Below are 19,583 nucleotides of genomic sequence, written 5' to 3' on the forward strand. Positions count from 1 at the left end.
AATAGCGATAATATTCCAACCGGTCGACGTTGTATTCATTCAAAGGCTGAAAGATTTTTTTTTTGAATTCTCATGAACGCGCATCTCCAGTGTCACTGTTCCCAGCCTGACAACTCACAAACAGAGCTGCTGTACTTCGCCCAGAGACTGCAGACACCCCATTACACTTTCTGGTGCCTTCTGAGAGCCAATGGAAGCCTTAGAAAATGTCACGTTATAGCAGAGATGCTGTATTTTCAATAGAGATGCCACAGAAGGAGAACAAATTGTCAGACAGGCCACTTCCTGTATGGAATCTTCTCAGGTTTTGGCCTGCCATATGAGTTCTGTTATACTCACAGACACCATTCAAACAGTTTTAGAAACTTTTGTGTGTTTTTTTTGCAAATCTACAAATTATATGCATTTTCTAGTTTCTGGGTAGGAGTAGTAACCAGATTAAATCGGGTACGTTTTTTATCCGGCCGTGAAAATACTGCCCCCTATCCCAAAGAAGTTAACAAACTATAGTTTTGGCAAGTCGGTTAGGACATCTACTTTGTGCGTGACACAAGTAATATTTCCAACAATTGTTTACAGACAGATTATTTCACTTATAATTCACTGTATCACAATTCCAGTGGGTCAGAAGTTTATATACACTAAGTTGAATGTGCCTTTAAAGCTTGGAAAATTCCAGAAAATGTCATGGCTTTAGAAGCTTCTGATAGGCTAATTGACATCATTTGAGTCAACTGGAGGTGTACCTGTGGATGTATTTCAAGGCCTACCTTCAAACTCAGTGCCTCATTGCTTGACATCATGGAAAAATCTAAAGAAATCAGCCAAAAATTGTAGATCTCCACAAGTCTGGTTCATCCTTGGGAGCAATTTCCAAATGCCTGAAGGTACCACGTTCATCTGTACAAACAATAGTACGCAAGTATAGACACCATGGGACCACTCAGCCATCATACCGGTCAGGAAGGCGACATCTTCTAGAGATGAACGTACTTTGGTGTGAAAAGTACAAATCAATCCCTGAACAACAGCAAAGGACGTTGTGAAGATGTGGAGGAAACCGGTACAAAAGTATCTATATCCATAGTAAAACGAGTCCTATATCGACACAACCTGAAATGCCGCTCAGCAAGGAAGAAGCCACTGCTCCAAAACCACCATAAAAAAAGCCAGACTACGGTTTGCAACTGCACATGGGGACAAAGATCGTACTTTTTGGAGAAATGTCTTCTGGTCTGATGAAACAAAAATATAACTGTTTTGCCATAATGACCATCGTTATGTTTGGAGGAAAAAGGGGGAGGCTTGCAAGCCAAAGAACACCATCCCAACCGTGAAGCACGGGGGTGGCAGCATCATGCTGTGGGGGTGCTTGGCTGCAGGAGGGACTGGTGCATTTCACAAAATGGATGGCATCATGAAGAGGGGAAAATTGTGGCTATATTGAAGCAACATCTCAAGACATCAGTCAGGAAGTTGAAGCTTGGTCGCAAATGGGTCTTCCAAATGGACATACTTCCAAAGTTGTGGCAAAATGGCTAAAGTCAAGGTGTTGGAGTGGCCATCACAAAGCCGTGACCTCAATCCTATGGAAATTTTGTGGGTTGAACTGAAAAAGCGTGTACGAGCAAGGAGGCCTTACAAACCTGACTCAGTTACACGAGCTCTGTCAGGAGGAATGGGGCAAAATTCACCCAACTTATTGTGGGAAGCTTGTGGAAGGCTACCCAAATGTTTGACCCAAGTTAAACAATTTAAAGGCAATGATACCAAATACTAATTGAGTGTATGTAAACTTCTGACCCACTGGGAATGTGATGAAATAAATAATAGCTGAAATAAATCATTCTCTCTACTATTATTCTGACATTTCACATTCTTAAAATAAAGTGGTGATCCTAACTGACCTAAAACAGGATTAAATGTCAGGAATTGTGAAACTGAGTTTAAATGTATTTGGCTATGGTGTATGTAACCTTCCGACTTCAACTGTAATACTGTCACTTGTAGGGGTCTCTAATGTGTGTCCTTGAAGAGGTGAGATAATGTTAAAAGGGGATAATTATTATCCTTTAGTTTGTTGAACTCCTGACTGTTAAATAGGCAACATTTTGTTTTACTTGTGGTTGAGTATAGTTGAATTTCCACAGTCTTTGGGGAGTCTTGCCTGTTTTTATTTAGTTCAGACTTCCCCAGAGGAAGTCAAACACTGTATGGTATACATTTTTCTCTCCTTGTGGTCTCTGTTCGTCACATACAGTATTAAAAAGTTTGTAGTCTACATGTACTCTGCACTGGATTGGATATCTTGTGAATGAGGTACACAATAGTATCTATAACTCATGGCCCGTCAGGTCTAACATGGCTGCTTGTTGTGTTTCTGTGTGTTTCAGGACTGAACCCGCTATCCTTTGACCCGTCCTCCAACAACGAGCCCCTGCAGTTCAGCAACTCCAACGGGCCACTGGTGTCAGACTGTCCTCTGGAAAACGGAGCTGAGAACCGCAATAAGAGGAAGAGACCCAGCCTGCCTCCAGGTACAATAAAAAACTATGATAATTGACAAGGTGTACATCAGTGGCACCAATGCATTTTACACTGTGAGCCTGTGACTGGGGGAGTAATTTAAAGTGAGGTAGAAACTTGGTAGAGGCGCTTTCATGTTTTCCATCCTGAGGGGTTTATTGCCAGTTTGTCTGGTGGAGGTCAGGGCCGTCTGTCTAAAGCTACAGGACTCTGCGCTGCTATGATTGCAGCTCTCACACCTTAGGCTGGCTGCTACCATGCCAACAGCACCTGCCAATCAAAGCACAGAAGTTCCTTCAGCTTTCTCTCACGGAGTGAGTGACCTGTCGCACGGAAAGCAATGTGCTGAGAGGTGGTGTGTGTGGGTGTCTGTGGGCATGTGCCCTCATTCGGTTGTTCACTTTTTCATTACACTTCATTTTAAATCTGTGACTGTGTGCTGTCGTGTCTTTGGGGCACCATTAAACTGAAGACATGTTTATCAAAATAACTCCCTGTAATTATTATTACGCGATTAAACTGATTAATCGTTTAACTGTAATTAACTGGGAGATCGGGCACCAAGGAAAATATTCAGATTACAAAGTTATAATTTTCCTAATATAACTTTCCTATATTATAACATTATATATTATATCATAGTATAGGCCGATTATCTTCTGGTTTAAATGGTGTATTTTACCTCGCGTCCTGTCTCATTCCAAACGTCGTAAATTGTTGTATCTGCACGAATCAAGTCTTTACTAAAGTCATCCATACATCAATTGTCTTAAAATCATTTATTTACTAAACTAAGTAATTCACAGAAAGCATACAAACAGTAGTTATCGTTACAAAGAAATGGTAGAGGAATGTGCCCTAGTGGGCTAAACAGGCATGGCGACCTGTTAACTTCTTGGGGCTATGTGGGACGCAAGCGTGCCACCCGTGGTGCACCCTATCAACAACAGGTGCATTTCAAGAGCGGCAAATTTGAAACCAAATAAATGTCAAAATTCAAATTTCTCAAACATACAACTATCTTACACCCTTTGAAAGATAAACATCTCCTTAATCTAACCACGTTGTCCGATTTCAAAAAGGTTTTACGGCGAAAGCATAAAGTTAGATTATGTTAGGAGAGTACATTGACAATAGCTGTGTGTAATGTTTTGTCAATTCAAAGACAGGCGTCACCAAAACCATAAAATCAGCTAAAATTATGCACTAACCTTTGACAATCTCCATCAGATGACACTCCTAGGACATTATGTTAGACAATACATGCATTTTTAGTTCTATCAAGTTCATATTTATATCCAAAAACAGCGTTTTACTATGGCGTTGATGTTCAGGAAATTGTTTCCCTCCAATAACCGGCAGTCAAGTCAGCACAACAAATTAAATAATTAATATTCGAAAACATTGGTAAAATATTATATTGTCATTCAAAGAATTATAGATTTACATCTCTTGAACGCAACCGGCTTGCCAGATTTAAAAATAACCTTACTGGGAAATCACACTTTGCAATAATCTGAGCACTGCGCCCAGAAAAATACGCATCGCGATACAGACTAACCGCCATGTTGGAGGAATCTAAAATCGAAAATACTATATAAATAATCCATTACCTTTGATTCTCTTCATCAGATGTCACTTCCAAAGAGTCCCAGGTCCATAACGAATGTAGTTTTGTTCAAAAAAGCTCATCATTTATGTCGAAAAACCTCCGTGTTGTAGCGCATGATCTAAGCCAGCCGGACTTCACTTCATGAACGAGGGGAATTTTTTTTTTACGTTCGTTCAAACATGTCGAACGTTGTATAGCATAAATCATTAGTGCCTTTTTTAACCAGAGCATGAATAAAATTCAAGGCGGACGATTGCGTTCTCTTTTAAAACGTATTGGACGAGAGTACCCAACATGAACTCGCGCGCCAGAGTCTAATCGGCCATCACCGTTCCATGGCTCTTGTTCGGTCAGATCTCACAGTAGAAGACTCAAAACACTTTGTAAAGGCTGGTGACATCTAGTGGAAGCAATAGGAAGTGCTCAAACATTAATAAGCCCCTGTGTGTTTCAATGGCATAGGCTTAAAGGTAATTCAACACATCAGGTATCCACTTCCTGTCAGAATCTGTCTCAGGGTTTTGACTGCCATATGAGTTCTGTTATACTTACAGACACCATTCAAACAGTTTTAGAAAATTCAGAGTGTTTTCTATCCAAACCTGAACAATAATATGCATATTCTAGCTTCTGATTTGGTGTAGGAGGCAGTTAAAAATGGGCACATATTTTTTTTTAAATTCTCAATACTGCCCCCTAGCCCTAAGTTTTAAACAAAGGGTCATAAAGGGCAGCTGAGAAGATACTACAGAGTTGATAAATATTAACAATTGATATGCTAATCCTTTGCACATGAACGCTCACTCATTCGGGAACAATTGCAATCAATATATATTTACGCTCACTGTGTGTCGGGATCCTTGTTGGAGAGTTCTGTTCTGTTGGAGAGTTTTGTCCTGTTCTCTCTCTTTCGGTTAGAATGGATCTTTCAAAGCGACATTTATTAATGTCGTTATAGAATGGATGTTTCGTCGGTCTTCGCGGTCAATGATATAATTTCTAGCTGCAGACTATTAATTAATATCAAAGACTTGTTCTTATTCTGTCGGTATCGGTAGTCTAAAAGTTAACTTTCAGTAGAGGAATTGGGTGGTCAAACCTATTGGCCAACTCGTCATGGAGTGGAGGCCTGGTCTAAAGAAAGTAAATCAGGGTGGGGTTTTATACATGAACATAGAACAGGCTTGTCACATGACGCCTGGTCCTGTCTGTGTCCCTGGGGGGTGTGCCGATGACTGATTTAAGCTTTGAACAGAAATACATTCTATCACATTAACATCAGTACATAGCATCTCAACGTATTCCAAATAGCTTTATCCTTATTAATACATTTTATACAACCATTTAGATGCAAGTCCCATAGCTGAGGCTATTATATAAACAGTTTTATGGTAATATGGCTATATTGTCTCTTCTGAGTATCACAAAATTGTACCGAGCGGACCAGTTCGTAGCTGGATTATTCACCGATCTTTTATACCTTCTCCAGAACATAAATGTCGTTCGGTTCCCCAATTCTGTGAGTTGGAAGAATTTCCTTTGGAATTTACGACAGCCTTCACCGGGCCTGGGTAGGGAGAGGTAGGTAGGGGGATGGTGCAAGGGGGAGGGAGTCAACTGTGCTCCCTGTACTCAAAGAGGGCAACGTCATGACAGTGCATTCTAATTAAGGAATGCATCTCTAATTAATGGCATTATGACAAGTAGAATGAACAGGGCACTAAGACAGAGGTGTTGCTGTATGTTCTCTGCTATGTTGGTGACCTTAATTAGTCGGGATTAATTGTCAGTCTTTTTACCATTCGTCTTTGTGCACAATTTTAAATAAATGACCATAGTGAGTTTGAGTTCTCACTAATTCATGTCTGTTAATTTCTCTCATTATTATGCATCATTACCAACTCAGAACTAGACCTGAAGACCTTGAGTAGGGTTAGATTGCAGGTACAAAGGACATGTTAGATGTGTACGTAATAGACTGAGTGTTTATGCAGAACAATGTTACACTGTCTATTAACAGATGCACTGAAATTGAGTAGAGCCACAGAGCAAATAACCTGAGTAGAATGAATACACTTCAATGCTCTTTTATTTTATTTTACCTTTATTTTACCAGGTTCGTCTCATTGAGATTAACACTCTCTTTTACGAGAGCTGGCCAAAATAGCAGCACACAGGAATGAACCTGCATTTACAACTTAAAATGCAAAGCACTACAGTTTAAAAGCATTTTCACTCTTGCCTCAGTATATGCTCTCTAGTGTGCTGCATGTCAATGCATGTTTAGATCTTAATTGTGTAATTCATAGACCGGTTGACCAGACCATAGAAATATATTTTATTTCTATGGACTAGACATTGTGTGAGTCCCCATAAATTGGTTATTTTGAGATTTTGAAGCGGAGAGTTTATCCAAAGTTTACTTACAAAGACAAACAAAGAATCAGATGTTATGGTTATGTATCATTTTTGTAAATTTCTGTCTGAGTCATCTAACAGACCTTGAAGACCTCCGTTGGATTTCAGTGGGTGTACTGTATGGGCTATAGGCCTATTGAGTGAGTGAATAACAGATAGTGTCAGTATTGTCCTGTAAGTATACCCAAACCACAGAGAGAGAGACAATAAAATATCAGCTCACATTAAGTACTGGTCATAGTGAAGACCTGTGTGAATGGCCATTTCCGAATACCGGTAATTGCGCTCTAAATAGTAGGCTGATTGGTTATGCTAAAAATAGAATGTTAAACCTGTCTGACTGTTTGAGTACAGCCAGTCAGAGATTTAGATCAAAGACTCTGCACACAAATCTAATATGACCACTCATTATTTTACAAAATCTTAGCAGTAGAGAGAGTCATAGATGGAGAGTGACTAATCAGAGTATGGTGTTTTTAAGAACAGATTTATCACACTAAAACCTTGCGCTGTATGCTGGTTTAGACAGCAGTCACACCTCACAAAACCTCCGAAGTGGCTCTATGTGCCCCTGCTTAGCAACAGATCATTAGATAATGATGACATACCGTTAACAACAGCTCTAGTCTCCAACAGCCTTTCATAACATTGGCATTATGTCTATTATTGCGGTGTTACATTGTTCTGCTCTCTGATGGAAAACCTGCACAATGGTGACAATCTGCAGCATCTGGAGCTGGGTATATTTAGTGGCTTTAATGTTCACTAGCATCACGAGACACAGTCAAGTCTTCCAGCTCTTTGAGGAGAGAAGATGCAGCTCAGAAACGTTACCTGGTGATGGGGGGGAGAATCATTTAGGGAGCAAGAAGTTCCCAAGACCCAAACAGTGTTGATAACAATGTTTACTCCATATGTTAGTTTAAACCACAAAACATCTAAATGGCTCAAACAAGCAGCAGAATGGCTATCTCAGAGCGCTAATGGGTGTCCATTTGATTTAACAAATACTGCAACTGTTTAGCAAAGTAAATGAATAATGAAGTCTTTAGTTTGAATGGCTTTGCCACTGTATTAGTAGCAACAGCTAGAAATAAACAACTGAATTCATGTCCATTCATCACCTTGTAATTAACCTCTCTGGGCCAGTGGGACGCTGGCGTCCCACCTACTCAACAGCGTTGAGCGTTGGGATAGTGTCTAGCGTTGGGATAGTGTCTAGAACGCACGAACAAAACGTCGCTGTTTGGATATAACGATGGATTATTTGGGACCAAACCTACATTTGTTATTGAAGTAGAAGTCCTGGCAGTGTATTCTGATGAAGAACAAGCAAGGTAAGAACATTTTTCTTATAGGAAATGTGATTTTGGTGAAGGCTAAACTTGCAGGGTGTCTAAATAGCTAGCCCTGTAACGCCGGGCTATGTACTTACATTATTGCAAAATGTGCTTCATCCGAAAAGCTATTTTAAAATCGGACATATCGAGTGCATAGAGGAGTTCTGTATCTATAATTCTTAAAATAATTGTTATGCTTTTTGTGAACGTTTATCGTGAGTAATTTAGTAAAATCACCGGAAGTGTTCGGTGGGAATGCTAGTTCTGAACGTCACATGCTAATGTAAAAAGCTGGTTTTTGATATAAATATGAACTTGATTGAACAGACATGCATGTATTGTATAACACAATGTCCTAGGTGTGTCATCTGATGAAGATCATCAAAGGTTAGTGCTGCATTTAGATATGGTTTGGGTTTATGTGACATGATATGCTAGCTTGAAAAATGGCTGTGTGATTATTCCTGGCTGGGTACTCTGCTGACATAATCTAATGTTTTGCTTTCGCTGTAAAGCCTTTTTGAAATCGGACAGTTTGGTTAGATAAAGGAGAGTCTTGTCTTTAAATAGCTGTAAAATAGTCATATGTTTGAAAAGTGTAAGTTTTCGGATTTAGAGGAGTTTGAATTTCGCGCCCCGCCCATCATTGGATATTGGAGCAGACGTTCCGCTAGCGGAACGTGTTGATGTAAGAGGTTAAAGACAAGACTCTCGTTAACCTGTCTAGGACCGGCGGGACGAATTCGTCCCACCTACATAACAGCCAGTTGAATCCTGTGGCGTGATTTTCAAAACCTTTGAAATGCTATTACTTCAATTTCTCAAACATATGACTATTTTACAGCTATTTAAAGACAAGACTCTCGTTAATCTAACCACACTGTCCGATTTCAAAAAGGCTTTACAACGAAAGCAAAACATTAGATTATGTCAGCAGAGTACCCAGCCAGAAATAATCAGACACCCATTTATCAAGCTAGCATATAATGTCACAAAAACCCAGAAGACAGCTAAATGCAGCACTAACCTTTGATGATCTTCATCAGATGACACACCTAGGACATTATGTTATACAATACATGCATGTTTTGTTCAATCAAGTTCATATTTATATCAAAAAACAGCTTTTTACATTAGCATGTGACGTTCAGAACTAGCATACCCCCCGCAAACTTCCGGCGAATGTACTAACAATTTACTAAATTACTCACGATAAACGTTCACAAAAAGCATAACAATTATTTTAAGAATTATAGATACATTACTCCTCTATGCACTCGATATGTCCGATTTTAAAATAGCTTTTCGGTGAAAGCACATTTTGCAATATTCTAAGTAGATAGCCCAGCATCACAGGGCTAGCTATTTAGACACCCACCAAGTTTAGCCTTCACCAAAATCACATTTACTATTAGAAAAGTTTGATTACCTTTCCTGTTCTTCGTCAGAATGCACTCCCAGGACTTCTACTTCAAAAACAAATGTAGGTTTGGTCCAAAATAATCCATAGTTATGTTCCAACAGCGACGTTTTGTTTGTGCGTTCTAGACACTATCCCAATGGTAAATAACGGTTGTGCGCACGGCGCATTTCGTGACAAAAGATTTCAAAATATTTCATTACCGTACTTCGAAGCATGTCAACCGCTGTTTAAAATCCATTTTTATGCAATTTTTCTCGTAAAAAAGCGATAATATTCCGACCGGGAATCTGCAATTAGGTAAACAGCCGAAAGAAAATACTGCACGGGGTCGAATCGGGCACGCGCCTAATTCCATTGTCCTCTGATAGACCACTTGGCAAAGGCGATTATGTGTTTCAGCCTGAGACTGCCTCGTCATCGTTCAGGTTTTTCCCGTGCTCTGAGAGCCTATTGGAGCCGTAGGAAGTGTCACGTTACAGCTAAGATCCTGACTCTTCAATAAACAGAAGGAAGAACAACAACATCTTGTCAGACAGGCCACTTCCTGCATGAAATCTTCTCAGGTTTTTGCCTGCCATAGGAGTTCTGTTATACTCACAGACACCATTCAAACAGTTTTAGAAACTTTAGGGTGTTTTCTATCCAAAGCCAATAATTATATGCATATTCTAGTTACTGGGCAGGAGTAGTAACCAGATTAAATCGGGTACATTTTTTATCCGGATGTGAAAATACTGCCCCCTCGCCCAAAGAAGTTAATCTAACCACACTGTCCGATTTCAAAAAGGCTTTACAACGAAAGCAAAACATTAGATTATGTCAGCAGAGTACCAAGCCAGAAATATTCAGACACCCATTTTTCAAGCTAGCATATGTCACAAAAACCAAAACCACAGCTAAATGCAACACTAACCTTTGATGATCTTCATCAGATGACACTCCTAGGACATTATGTTATATAATACATGCATGTTTTGTTCAATCAAGTTCATATTTATATCAAAAACCAGCTTTTACATTAGCATGTGACTAGCATGTGACTAGCATTCCCACCGAACACTTCCGGTGAATTTACTAAATTACTCACGATAAACGTTCACAAAAAACACAACAATTATTTTAAGAATTATACATACAGAACTCCTTTGTGCACTCGCTATGTCCGATTTTAAAATAGCTTTTCGGTGAAAGCACATTTTGCAATATTATGAGTAGATAGCCCAGCCATCACAGGCTAGCTATTTTGACACGCACAAAGTGTGGTAATCACCAAACTCCGATTTACTATTAGAAAAGTTTGATTACCTTTGGTGTTCTTCGTCAGAATGCACTCCCAGGACTTCTACTTCAATAACAAATGTTGGTTTGGTCCCAAATAATCCATAGTTATATCCAAATAGCGCCGTTTTGTTCGTGCGTTCAAGACACTATCCGAAGGGTAAATAAGGGTGACACGACCGACGCGTTTCGTGACCAAAAAAATCTAAATATTCCATTACCGTACTTCGAAGCATGTCAACCGCTGTTTAAAATCAATTTTTATGCAATTTTTCTCGTAAAAAAAGTGATAATATTCCGACCGAGAGTGGTTGTTTTTGTTCAAAGAAAGAGAAAGTAAACATGGTGTCAGCTCGGGCACGCGCCTCCAGTCTCATTGTCCTCAGATCGACCACTTACAAAATGCGCTAATGTTTTTCAGCCATGGCCTGCAAAGCCACCATTCAGCTTTCTGGCGCCTTCTGAGAGCCTATGGGAGCGTTAGAAAATGTCACGTCATGCCAGAGATCCCCTGTTTTGGTTAGAGATGATCAAGAAGGTCATGAAGTAGTCAGAGAGAGCACTTCCTGTTTGGAATCTTCTCAGGTTTTGGCCTGCCAAATGAGTTCTGTTATACTCACAGACACCATTTAAACAGTTTTAGAAACTTTAGGGTATTTTCTATCCAAATCAAACAATTATATGCATATTCTAGTTACTGGGCAGGAGTAGTAACCAGATTAAATCGGGTACGTTTTTTATCCGGCCGTGCAATACTGCCCCCTATCCCCAACAGGTTAATGTAATTAACTAAATACTTTTAGTTGATATGATGACAATATTAATAAGTCAACCCTCGAAACGTCTGGAAAGTTAAGTGCAAAGTCTGCCCACTCAGCACTTTGTTAGAGAATACCCAGCACAACGTTGGCTTATTGTGACCTATTTAGGAAGGTATGAAAGGAAATGCAGTGAATTCAGTATTATATCTTTGCCTTGGGCCAGGTAGAATGGAGTCACTGAATATTTCAGGCCATTAGCTTGCTTTCATTAGCAAACACGCTAAGATTCGTTTACAGTTCTCCATACACGCACCATGACTATTCTTCATGCTGTCTTTTATATAACCAACCAGCCCACAAAAGACCAAGATAGCATACGTATATTGTATAGCTGTTGGTGATGCAGAGGATAAGCTAGAATGGTGTTGGGTAATTGTGAAGAATTCTTTTCATACAATCAAAATGAACAGTAGTTCACTGCATTTACTGTAGCTGGGGATTTTAACAAAGCAAATTTGAGAACAAGGCTACTTAAATTCTATCAGCAAATTGATTGCACTACGCGCATTGGCAATACCCTCGACCACTGCTACTCTAACTTCCGCGATGCATGCAAAGCCCTCCCCTGCCCTTCCTTCAGCAAGTCCTACCACAACGCCATCTTGCTCCTACGGTCTTATAAGCAGAAAGTCAAACAGGATGTACAAGTGACGAGAACCATTCAACGCTGGTCTGACCAATCGGAATCCACGCTTCAAGATTGTTTTGATCATGCGGACCGGGATATGTTCCGGTCAGGCTCAGAGAATAACATTGACCTATACGCTGACTCGGTGAGTGAATTTCTAAAGAAGTGCATTGGAGATGTTGTACCCGCTGTGACTATTAAAACTTACCCTAACCAGAAACCGCGGATGGATGGCGGCATTCACGCAAAACTGAATGCGTGAACCACCGCATATAACCAAAGAAAGAGATCTGGGAATATGGATGAATATGAACAATGTAGTTATTCCCTCCGCAAGGCAATCAAACAAGCAAAATGCCGGTATAGGGACAAAGTGGAGTTGCAATTCAACGGCTCAGACATGAGATGTATGTGGCAGGGTCTACAGGAAATCAGACTACAAAAAGAAAATCAGCCACATCACAGACACCGACGTCACGCTTCCAGACAAACTAAACACCTTCTTTGCCCGTTTTGAGGATAATACAGTGCCACCGTCGCGGCCCGCTAACAAGAACTGCGCCCCCCCCTTCTCCGTGGCCGACGTGAGTAAAACATTTAAACGTGTTAACCCTCGCAAGGCTACTGGCCCAGACAGCATACCCAGCCGCACCCTCAGAGCATGCGCAACTCAGCTGGTTGGTATGTTTATGGACAAATTCAATCTCTCCCTATCCCAGTCTGCTGTCCCCACATGCTTCAAGATGGTCACCATTGTTCCTGTACCCAAGAAGGCAAAGGTAACTGAAATAAATGACTACCGCCCCGTAGCACTCACTTCTGTCATCATGAAGTGCTTTGAGAGGCTAGTCAAGGATCATATCACCTCTACCTTACCTGACACCCTACACCCACTTCAGTTTGCATACCACCCAACAGGTCCACAGAGACACAATCGCCATCACATTACACACTGCCCTATCCCATCTGGACAAGAGACAAGAAAAATTCCTATGTAAGAATGCTGTTCATTGACTACACCTCAGCATTCAACACCATAGTACCCTCCAAGCTCATCATCAAGCTGTAGGCCTTGGGCCTCAACCCCGCCCTATGCAATTGGGTCCTGAACTTTCTGATGGGTCAAAATCTCCACCTCGCTGACCCTCAACACTGGGGCCCCACAAGGGTGCGTGCTCAGCCCCCTCTTGTACTCCCTGTTCACCCACGACTGCGTAGCCATGCACGCCTCCCAACTCAATCATCAAGTTTGCAGACGACACAACAGTAGTGGGCTTGATTACCAACAACGACAAGACAGCCTACAGGGAGGAGGTGAGGGCACTCGGTGTGTTGTGTCAGTAAAAGAACCTCACTCAACGTCAACAAAACAAAGGAGATGATCGTGGACTTCAGGAAAGAGCAGAGGGAGCACACCCCATCCACATCGAAGAGGCAGCAGTGGAGAAAGTGGAAAGCTTTAAGTTCCTCGGTGTACACATCAACGACCAACTGAAATGGTCCACCCACACAGACAGCGCGGTGAAGAAGGCGCAACAGCGCCTCTTCAACCTCAGGAGGCTAAAGAAATTTGGCTTGTCACACAAAACCCTGACTAACTTTTACAGATGCACAATTGAGACTATCCTATATCACAGCCTGGTATGGCAACTGCTCCGCCCTCAACCGCAAGGCTATCCCGAGGGTGGTGCGGTCTGCATCACCGGGGGAAAACTACCTGCCCTCCGTGACACCAATAGCACCCGATGTCACAGGAAGGCAAAAAAGATCATCAAAGACAACAACCACCTGAGCCACTGCCTGTTAACCCCGCTATCATCTAGAAGGAGCAGTCAGCACAGCTGCATCAAAGCTGGGACCAAGAGACTGAAACAGCTTATATCTCAAGGCCATCAAACTGCTAAACAGCAATCACTAACTCAGAGAGGCTGCTGCCTACATGGAGACTCAATCACTGGCCACTTTAACAAAGGGGTCACTAGTCACTTTATACAATGCCACTAAATAATGTTTACATATCTTACATTACTCATATCATTTGTATTTCGTATTTGTTTTTATTATGGGTCCCCATTATATGGGTCCCCTCTTCCTGGGGTCCAACAAATTTAAGTCAGTTTATACAATTTTAAAAACATTACAATACATTCATAGATTTCACAACACACTGTGTGCCCTCAGGCCCCTACTCCACCACTACCACAATACTAAATGTGTGTGTGTGTGTGCGTGCGTGTCTGTGCCAATATTTGTGTTGCTTCACAGTCCCCGCTGTTCCATAAGGTGTTTTTTTAATCTGTTTTTTAATCTAATTTTACTGCTTGCGTCAGTTACTTGATGTGGAATAAAGTTCCATGTTGTCATGGCTCTATGTAGCACTGTGTGCCTCCATTAGTCTGTTCTGGACTTGGGGACTGTGAAGAGACTGTGAAGAGTCTTGTGAGGTATGTATGGGTGTCCGAGCTGTGTGCCAGTAGTTTATACAGACAGCTCGGTGCATTCAACATGTCAATACCTCTCATAAATGAAAGTAGTGATGAAGTCGATCTCTCCTCCACTTTCAACCAGGAGAAAACTAGGGCCTGTAGGACCTGCCTTGTTGATAGTGCTGTTAAGAAGGCAGATCATCGCATTATTATAGACAGACTTCTCCCCATCTTAGCTAGTACTGCATCAATGTTTTGACCATGACAGTTTACAATCTAGTGTTACTCCAAGCAGTTTAGTCATCTCAACTTGCTCGATTTCCACATTATTTATTATACGATTTAGTTGAGGTTTAGGGTTTAGTGAGTGTTTTGTTCCAAATACAATGCTTTTAGTAAAAAAAATATTTAGGGCTAACTTAGTCCTTGCCACCCACTCTGAAACTAACTGCAGCTCTTTGTTGAGTGTTGCAGTCATTTCAGTCACTGTAGTAGCTGACGTGTATAGTGTTGAGTCATCCGCATACATAGACACCGTGGCTTTACTCAAAGTCAGTGGCATGTTGTTAGTAAAAATTGAAAAAACCAAGGGGCCTATACAGCTACCCTAGGGAATTCCTGATTCTAACTGGATTATATTTGAGGCTTCCATTAAAGAACACCCTCTGTGTTCTGTTAGACAAGTAACTCTTTATTCACATTATAGCATCATTTTTTCCAGCAGCAGACTATGATCGATAATGTCAAAAGCTGCAGTGAAGTCTAACAAGACAGCCCCACAATCATTTTATCATCAATTTCTCTCAGCCAATCATTAGTCATTTGTGTAAGTGCTGTGCTTGTTGAGTGTCCTTCCCTAAGAGCTTGCTGAAATTCTGAAATTTGTTTACTGTGAAACAGCATTGTATCTGGTCGAACACTATTTTTTCCAGAAGTTTACTAAGGGTTGGTAACAGGCTGATTGGTCGGCTATTTGAGTTAGTAAAGGGGGCTTTACTATTCTTGGGTAGTGGAATGAGTTTACCTTCCCCCCAGGCCTGAGGGCACACGCTCTCTTGTAGGCTTAAATTGAAGATGTGGCAAGTAGGAGTGGCAATATCGTCTGCTATTATCCTCAGTCATTTTCCAACTAGATTGTCAGACCCTGGTGGCTTGTCATTGTTGATAGACAACAATATTTTTTTCACCTCTTCCACACTGACTTTACAGAATTCAATAGTACAATTATTGTCTTTCATCATTTTGTCTGATATACTTGGATGTGTAGTGTTACCGTTTGTTCCTGGCATGTCATCCCTAAGTTTGCTTATCTTGCCAATGAAAAAGTAATTAAAGTAGTTTGCAATATCAGTGGGCTTTGTGATGGATGAGCCATCTGATTCAATGAATGAAGGAGCGGAGTTGGCTTTTTTTCCCAAAATGTCATTTAAGGTGCCCCAGAGCTTTTTACTATCATTCTTAATATAATTTATCTTTTTTATTTTTTAATTTAGTTTAGTCACATGATTTCTTAATTTGCAGTGCATTTGCCAATCGGTTGTGCAGCCAGACTTATTTACTATACCTTTTTCCTCATCCCTCTCAACCATACAATTTTTCAATTCCTCATCAATCCGAGGGGATTTCATAGTTTTTACAGTCATTTTCTTAATGGGTGCGTGCTTATTAGTAACTGGAATAAATAGTTTCATAAATGGATCAAGTGCAGCGTCTGGTTGCACACTCATTACACACCACAGACCAGCAAATATTCTTTACATCAACATATGAATCACAACAAAACTTCTTGTATGACCTCTTATACACTATATTAGACCCAACCTTTGGAACTTTGGTTTTCCTAGATATGGCTATTATATTGTGATCACTACATGTTATGGATTTGGATACTGTTTTAAAGCAAATATCTGCAGCGTTAGTAAAGATGTGATCAATACATGTCGATTTAATTCTTGTGCTGTTTGTAACTACCCTGGTAGGTTGACTGACAACCTGATCCAGGTTGCAGGCACTGGTTACAGTTTGAAGTTTATTCCTGAGAGGGCAGCTTGGTGATAGCCAGTCAATATTTAAATCACCCAGAAAATATACTTCTCTGTTGATATCGCATACATTATCAAGCATTTCACATATATTATCCAGATACTGACTGTTAGCACTTGGTGGTCTATAGCAGCTTCCCCCAAAAATGGGCTTTAGGTGAGGCAGATGAACCTAAATACTTACATTTACATTTAAGTCATTTAGCAGACGCTCTTATCCAGAGCGACTTACAAATTGGTGCATTCACCTTATGATATCCAGTGGAACAACCACTTTACAATAGTGCATCTAAATCTTTTGGGGGGAGGGGGGGGGGGGTTAGAAGGATTACTTTATCCTATCCCAGGTATTCCTTAAAGAGGTGGGGTTTCAGGTGTCTCCGGAAGGTGGTGATTGACTCCGCTGTCCTGGCGTCGTGAGGGAGCTTGTTCCACCATTGGGGTGCCAGAGCAGCGAACAGTTTTGACTGGGCTGAGCGGGAACTGTGCTTCCTCAGAGGTAGGGAGGCGAGCAGGCCAAATCAAAATCAAATCAAATCAAATTTATTTATATAGCCCTTCGTACATCAGCTGAAATCTCAAAGTGCTGTACAGAAACCCAGCCTAAAACCCCAAACAGCAAGCAATGCATGTGAAAGAAGCACGGTGGCTGGGAAAAACTCCCTAGGAAAAACTCCTGAGAAAGGCCAAAAACCTAGGAAGAAACCTAGAGAGGAACCAGGCTATGAGGGGTGGCCAGTCCTCTTCTGGCTGTGCCGGGTGGATATTATAACAGAACATGGTCAAGATGTTAAAATGTTCGTAAATGACCAGCATGGTCAAATAATAATAATCATAGTAATTGTCGAGGGTGCAACAAGCACGTCCGGTGAACAGGTCAGGGTTCCGTAGCCGCAGGCAGAACAGTTGAAACTGGAGCAGCAGCATGGCCAGGTGGACTGGGGACAGCAAGGAGTCATCATGCCAGGTAGTCCTGAGGCATGGTCCTAGGGCTCAGGTCCTCCGAGAGAAAGAAAGAAAGAGAGAAAGAGAGAGCATATTTACATTCACACAGGACACCGGATAAGACAAGAGAATACTCCAGATGTAACAGACTGACCCTAGCCCCCCGACACATAAACTACTGCAGCATAAATACTGGAGGCTGAGACAGGAGGGATCAGAAGACACTGTGGCCCCATCCGATGATACCCCCGGACAGGGCCAAACAGGCAGGATATAACCCCACCCACTTTGCCAAAGCACAGCCCCCACACCACTAGAGGGATATCTACAACCACCAACTTACCGTCCGAAGACAAGGCCGAGTATAGCCCACAAAGATCTCCGCCACGGCACAACCCAAGGGGGGGGCGCCAACCCAGACAGGAAGACCACGTCAGTGGCTCAACCTACTCAAGTGACGCACCCCTCCCATGGACGGCATGGAAGAACACCAGTAAGTCAGTGACTCAGCCCCTGTAAAAGGGTTAGAGGCAGAGAATCCCAGTGGGAAGAGGGGAACCGACAAGGCAGAGACAGCAAGGGCGGTTCGTTGCTCCAGCCTTTCCGTTCACCTTCACACTCCTGGGCCAGACTATACTTAATCATAGGACCTACTGAAGAGATAAGTCTTCAGTAAAGACTTAAAGGTTGAGACTGAGTCTGCGTCTCTCACATGGGTAGGCAGACCATTCCATAAAAATGGAGCTCTATAGGAGAAAGCCCTACCTCCAGCCGTTTGCTTAGAGGTGGATGAACGCAGTGCCCTTGTTTGGGTGTAGGGCCTGATCAGAGTGCCGTTCCCCTCACAGCTCCGTAGGCAAGCACCATGGACTTGTAGCGGATGCGAGCTTCAACTGGAAGCCAGTGGAGAGAGCGGAGGAGCGGGGTGACGTGAGAGAACTTGGGAAGGTTGAACACCAGACGGGCTGCGGCGTTCTGGATGAGTTGTAAGGGTTTAATGGCACAGGCAGGGAGCCCAGCCAACAGCGAGTTGCAGTAATCCAGACGGGAGATGACAAGTGCCTGGACTAGGACCTGCGCCGCTTCCTGTGTGAGGCAGGGTCGTACTCTGCGAATGTTGTAGAGCATGAACCTACAGGATCGGGTCACCGCCTTGATGTTAGTGGAGAACGACAGGGTGTTGTCCAGGGTCACGCCAAGGTTCTTAGCACTCTGGGAGGAGGACACAAGGGAGTTGTCAACCGTGATGGTGAGATCATGGAACGGGCAGTCCTTCCCCGGGAGGAAGAGCAGCTCCGTCTTGCCGAGGCTCACCACCTCAAGCTGAACCGTCATCCACACTGATATGTCTGCCAGATATGCAGAGATGCGATTCGCCACCTGGTTATCAGAAGGGGGAAAGGAGAAGATTAATTGTGTGTCGTCTGCGTAGCAATGATAGGAGAGACCATGTGAGGATATGACCGAGCCAAGTGACTTGGTGTATAGTGAGAATAGGAGAGGGCCTAGAACAGAGCCCTGGGGGACACCAGTGGTGAGAGCACGTGGTGCGGAGACAGATTCTCGCCACGCCACCTGGTAGGAGCGACCTGTCAGGTAGGACGCAATCCAAGCGTGGGCCGCGCCGGAGATGCCCAGCTCGGAGAGGGTGGAGAGGAGGATCTGATGGTTCACAGTATCAAAGGCAGCAGATAGGTCTAGAAGGATGAGAGCAGAGGAGAGAGAGTTAGCTTTAGCAGTGCGGAGAGCCTCCGTGACACAGAGAAGAGCAGTCTCAGTTGAATGCCCAGTCTTGAAACCTGACTGATTAGGATCAAGAAGGTCATTCTGAGAGAGATAGCAGGAGAGCTGGCCAAGGACGGCACGTTCAAGAGTTTTGGAGAGAAAAGAAAGAAGGGATACTGGTCTGTAGTTGTTGATATCGGCGGGATCGAGTGTAGGTTTTTTCAGAAGGGGTGCAACTCTCGCTCTCTTGAAGACGGAAGGGACGTAGCCAGCGGTCAAGGATGAGTTGATGAGCGAGGTGAGGTAGGGGAGAAGGTCTCCGGAAATGGTCTGGAGAAGAGAGGAGGGGATAGGGTCGAGTGGGCAGGTTGTTGGGCGGCCGGCCGTCACGAGACGCGA

General features: G+C 42.4%; 1 protein-coding gene across 2 annotated transcripts in view; it reads left to right on the top strand.

Annotated features, from left to right (window-relative positions):
* LOC115205046 (ecto-NOX disulfide-thiol exchanger 2) overlaps positions 1-19,583 on the top strand; it is a 250,544-nt gene that overhangs the window by 88,644 nt on the left and 142,317 nt on the right. For both annotated transcript variants that reach the window (XM_029770607.1, XM_029770608.1), the window contains exon 2: positions 2,394-2,537. In XM_029770607.1, coding sequence (XP_029626467.1) covers positions 2,394-2,537 — 144 coding nt within the window. The remainder of the gene's footprint in view (positions 1-2,393; positions 2,538-19,583) is intronic.

This window comes from Salmo trutta, chromosome 13 (assembly GCF_901001165.1).
Source record: "Salmo trutta chromosome 13, fSalTru1.1, whole genome shotgun sequence".
Classification (NCBI taxonomy): Eukaryota; Metazoa; Chordata; class Actinopteri; order Salmoniformes; family Salmonidae; genus Salmo; species Salmo trutta.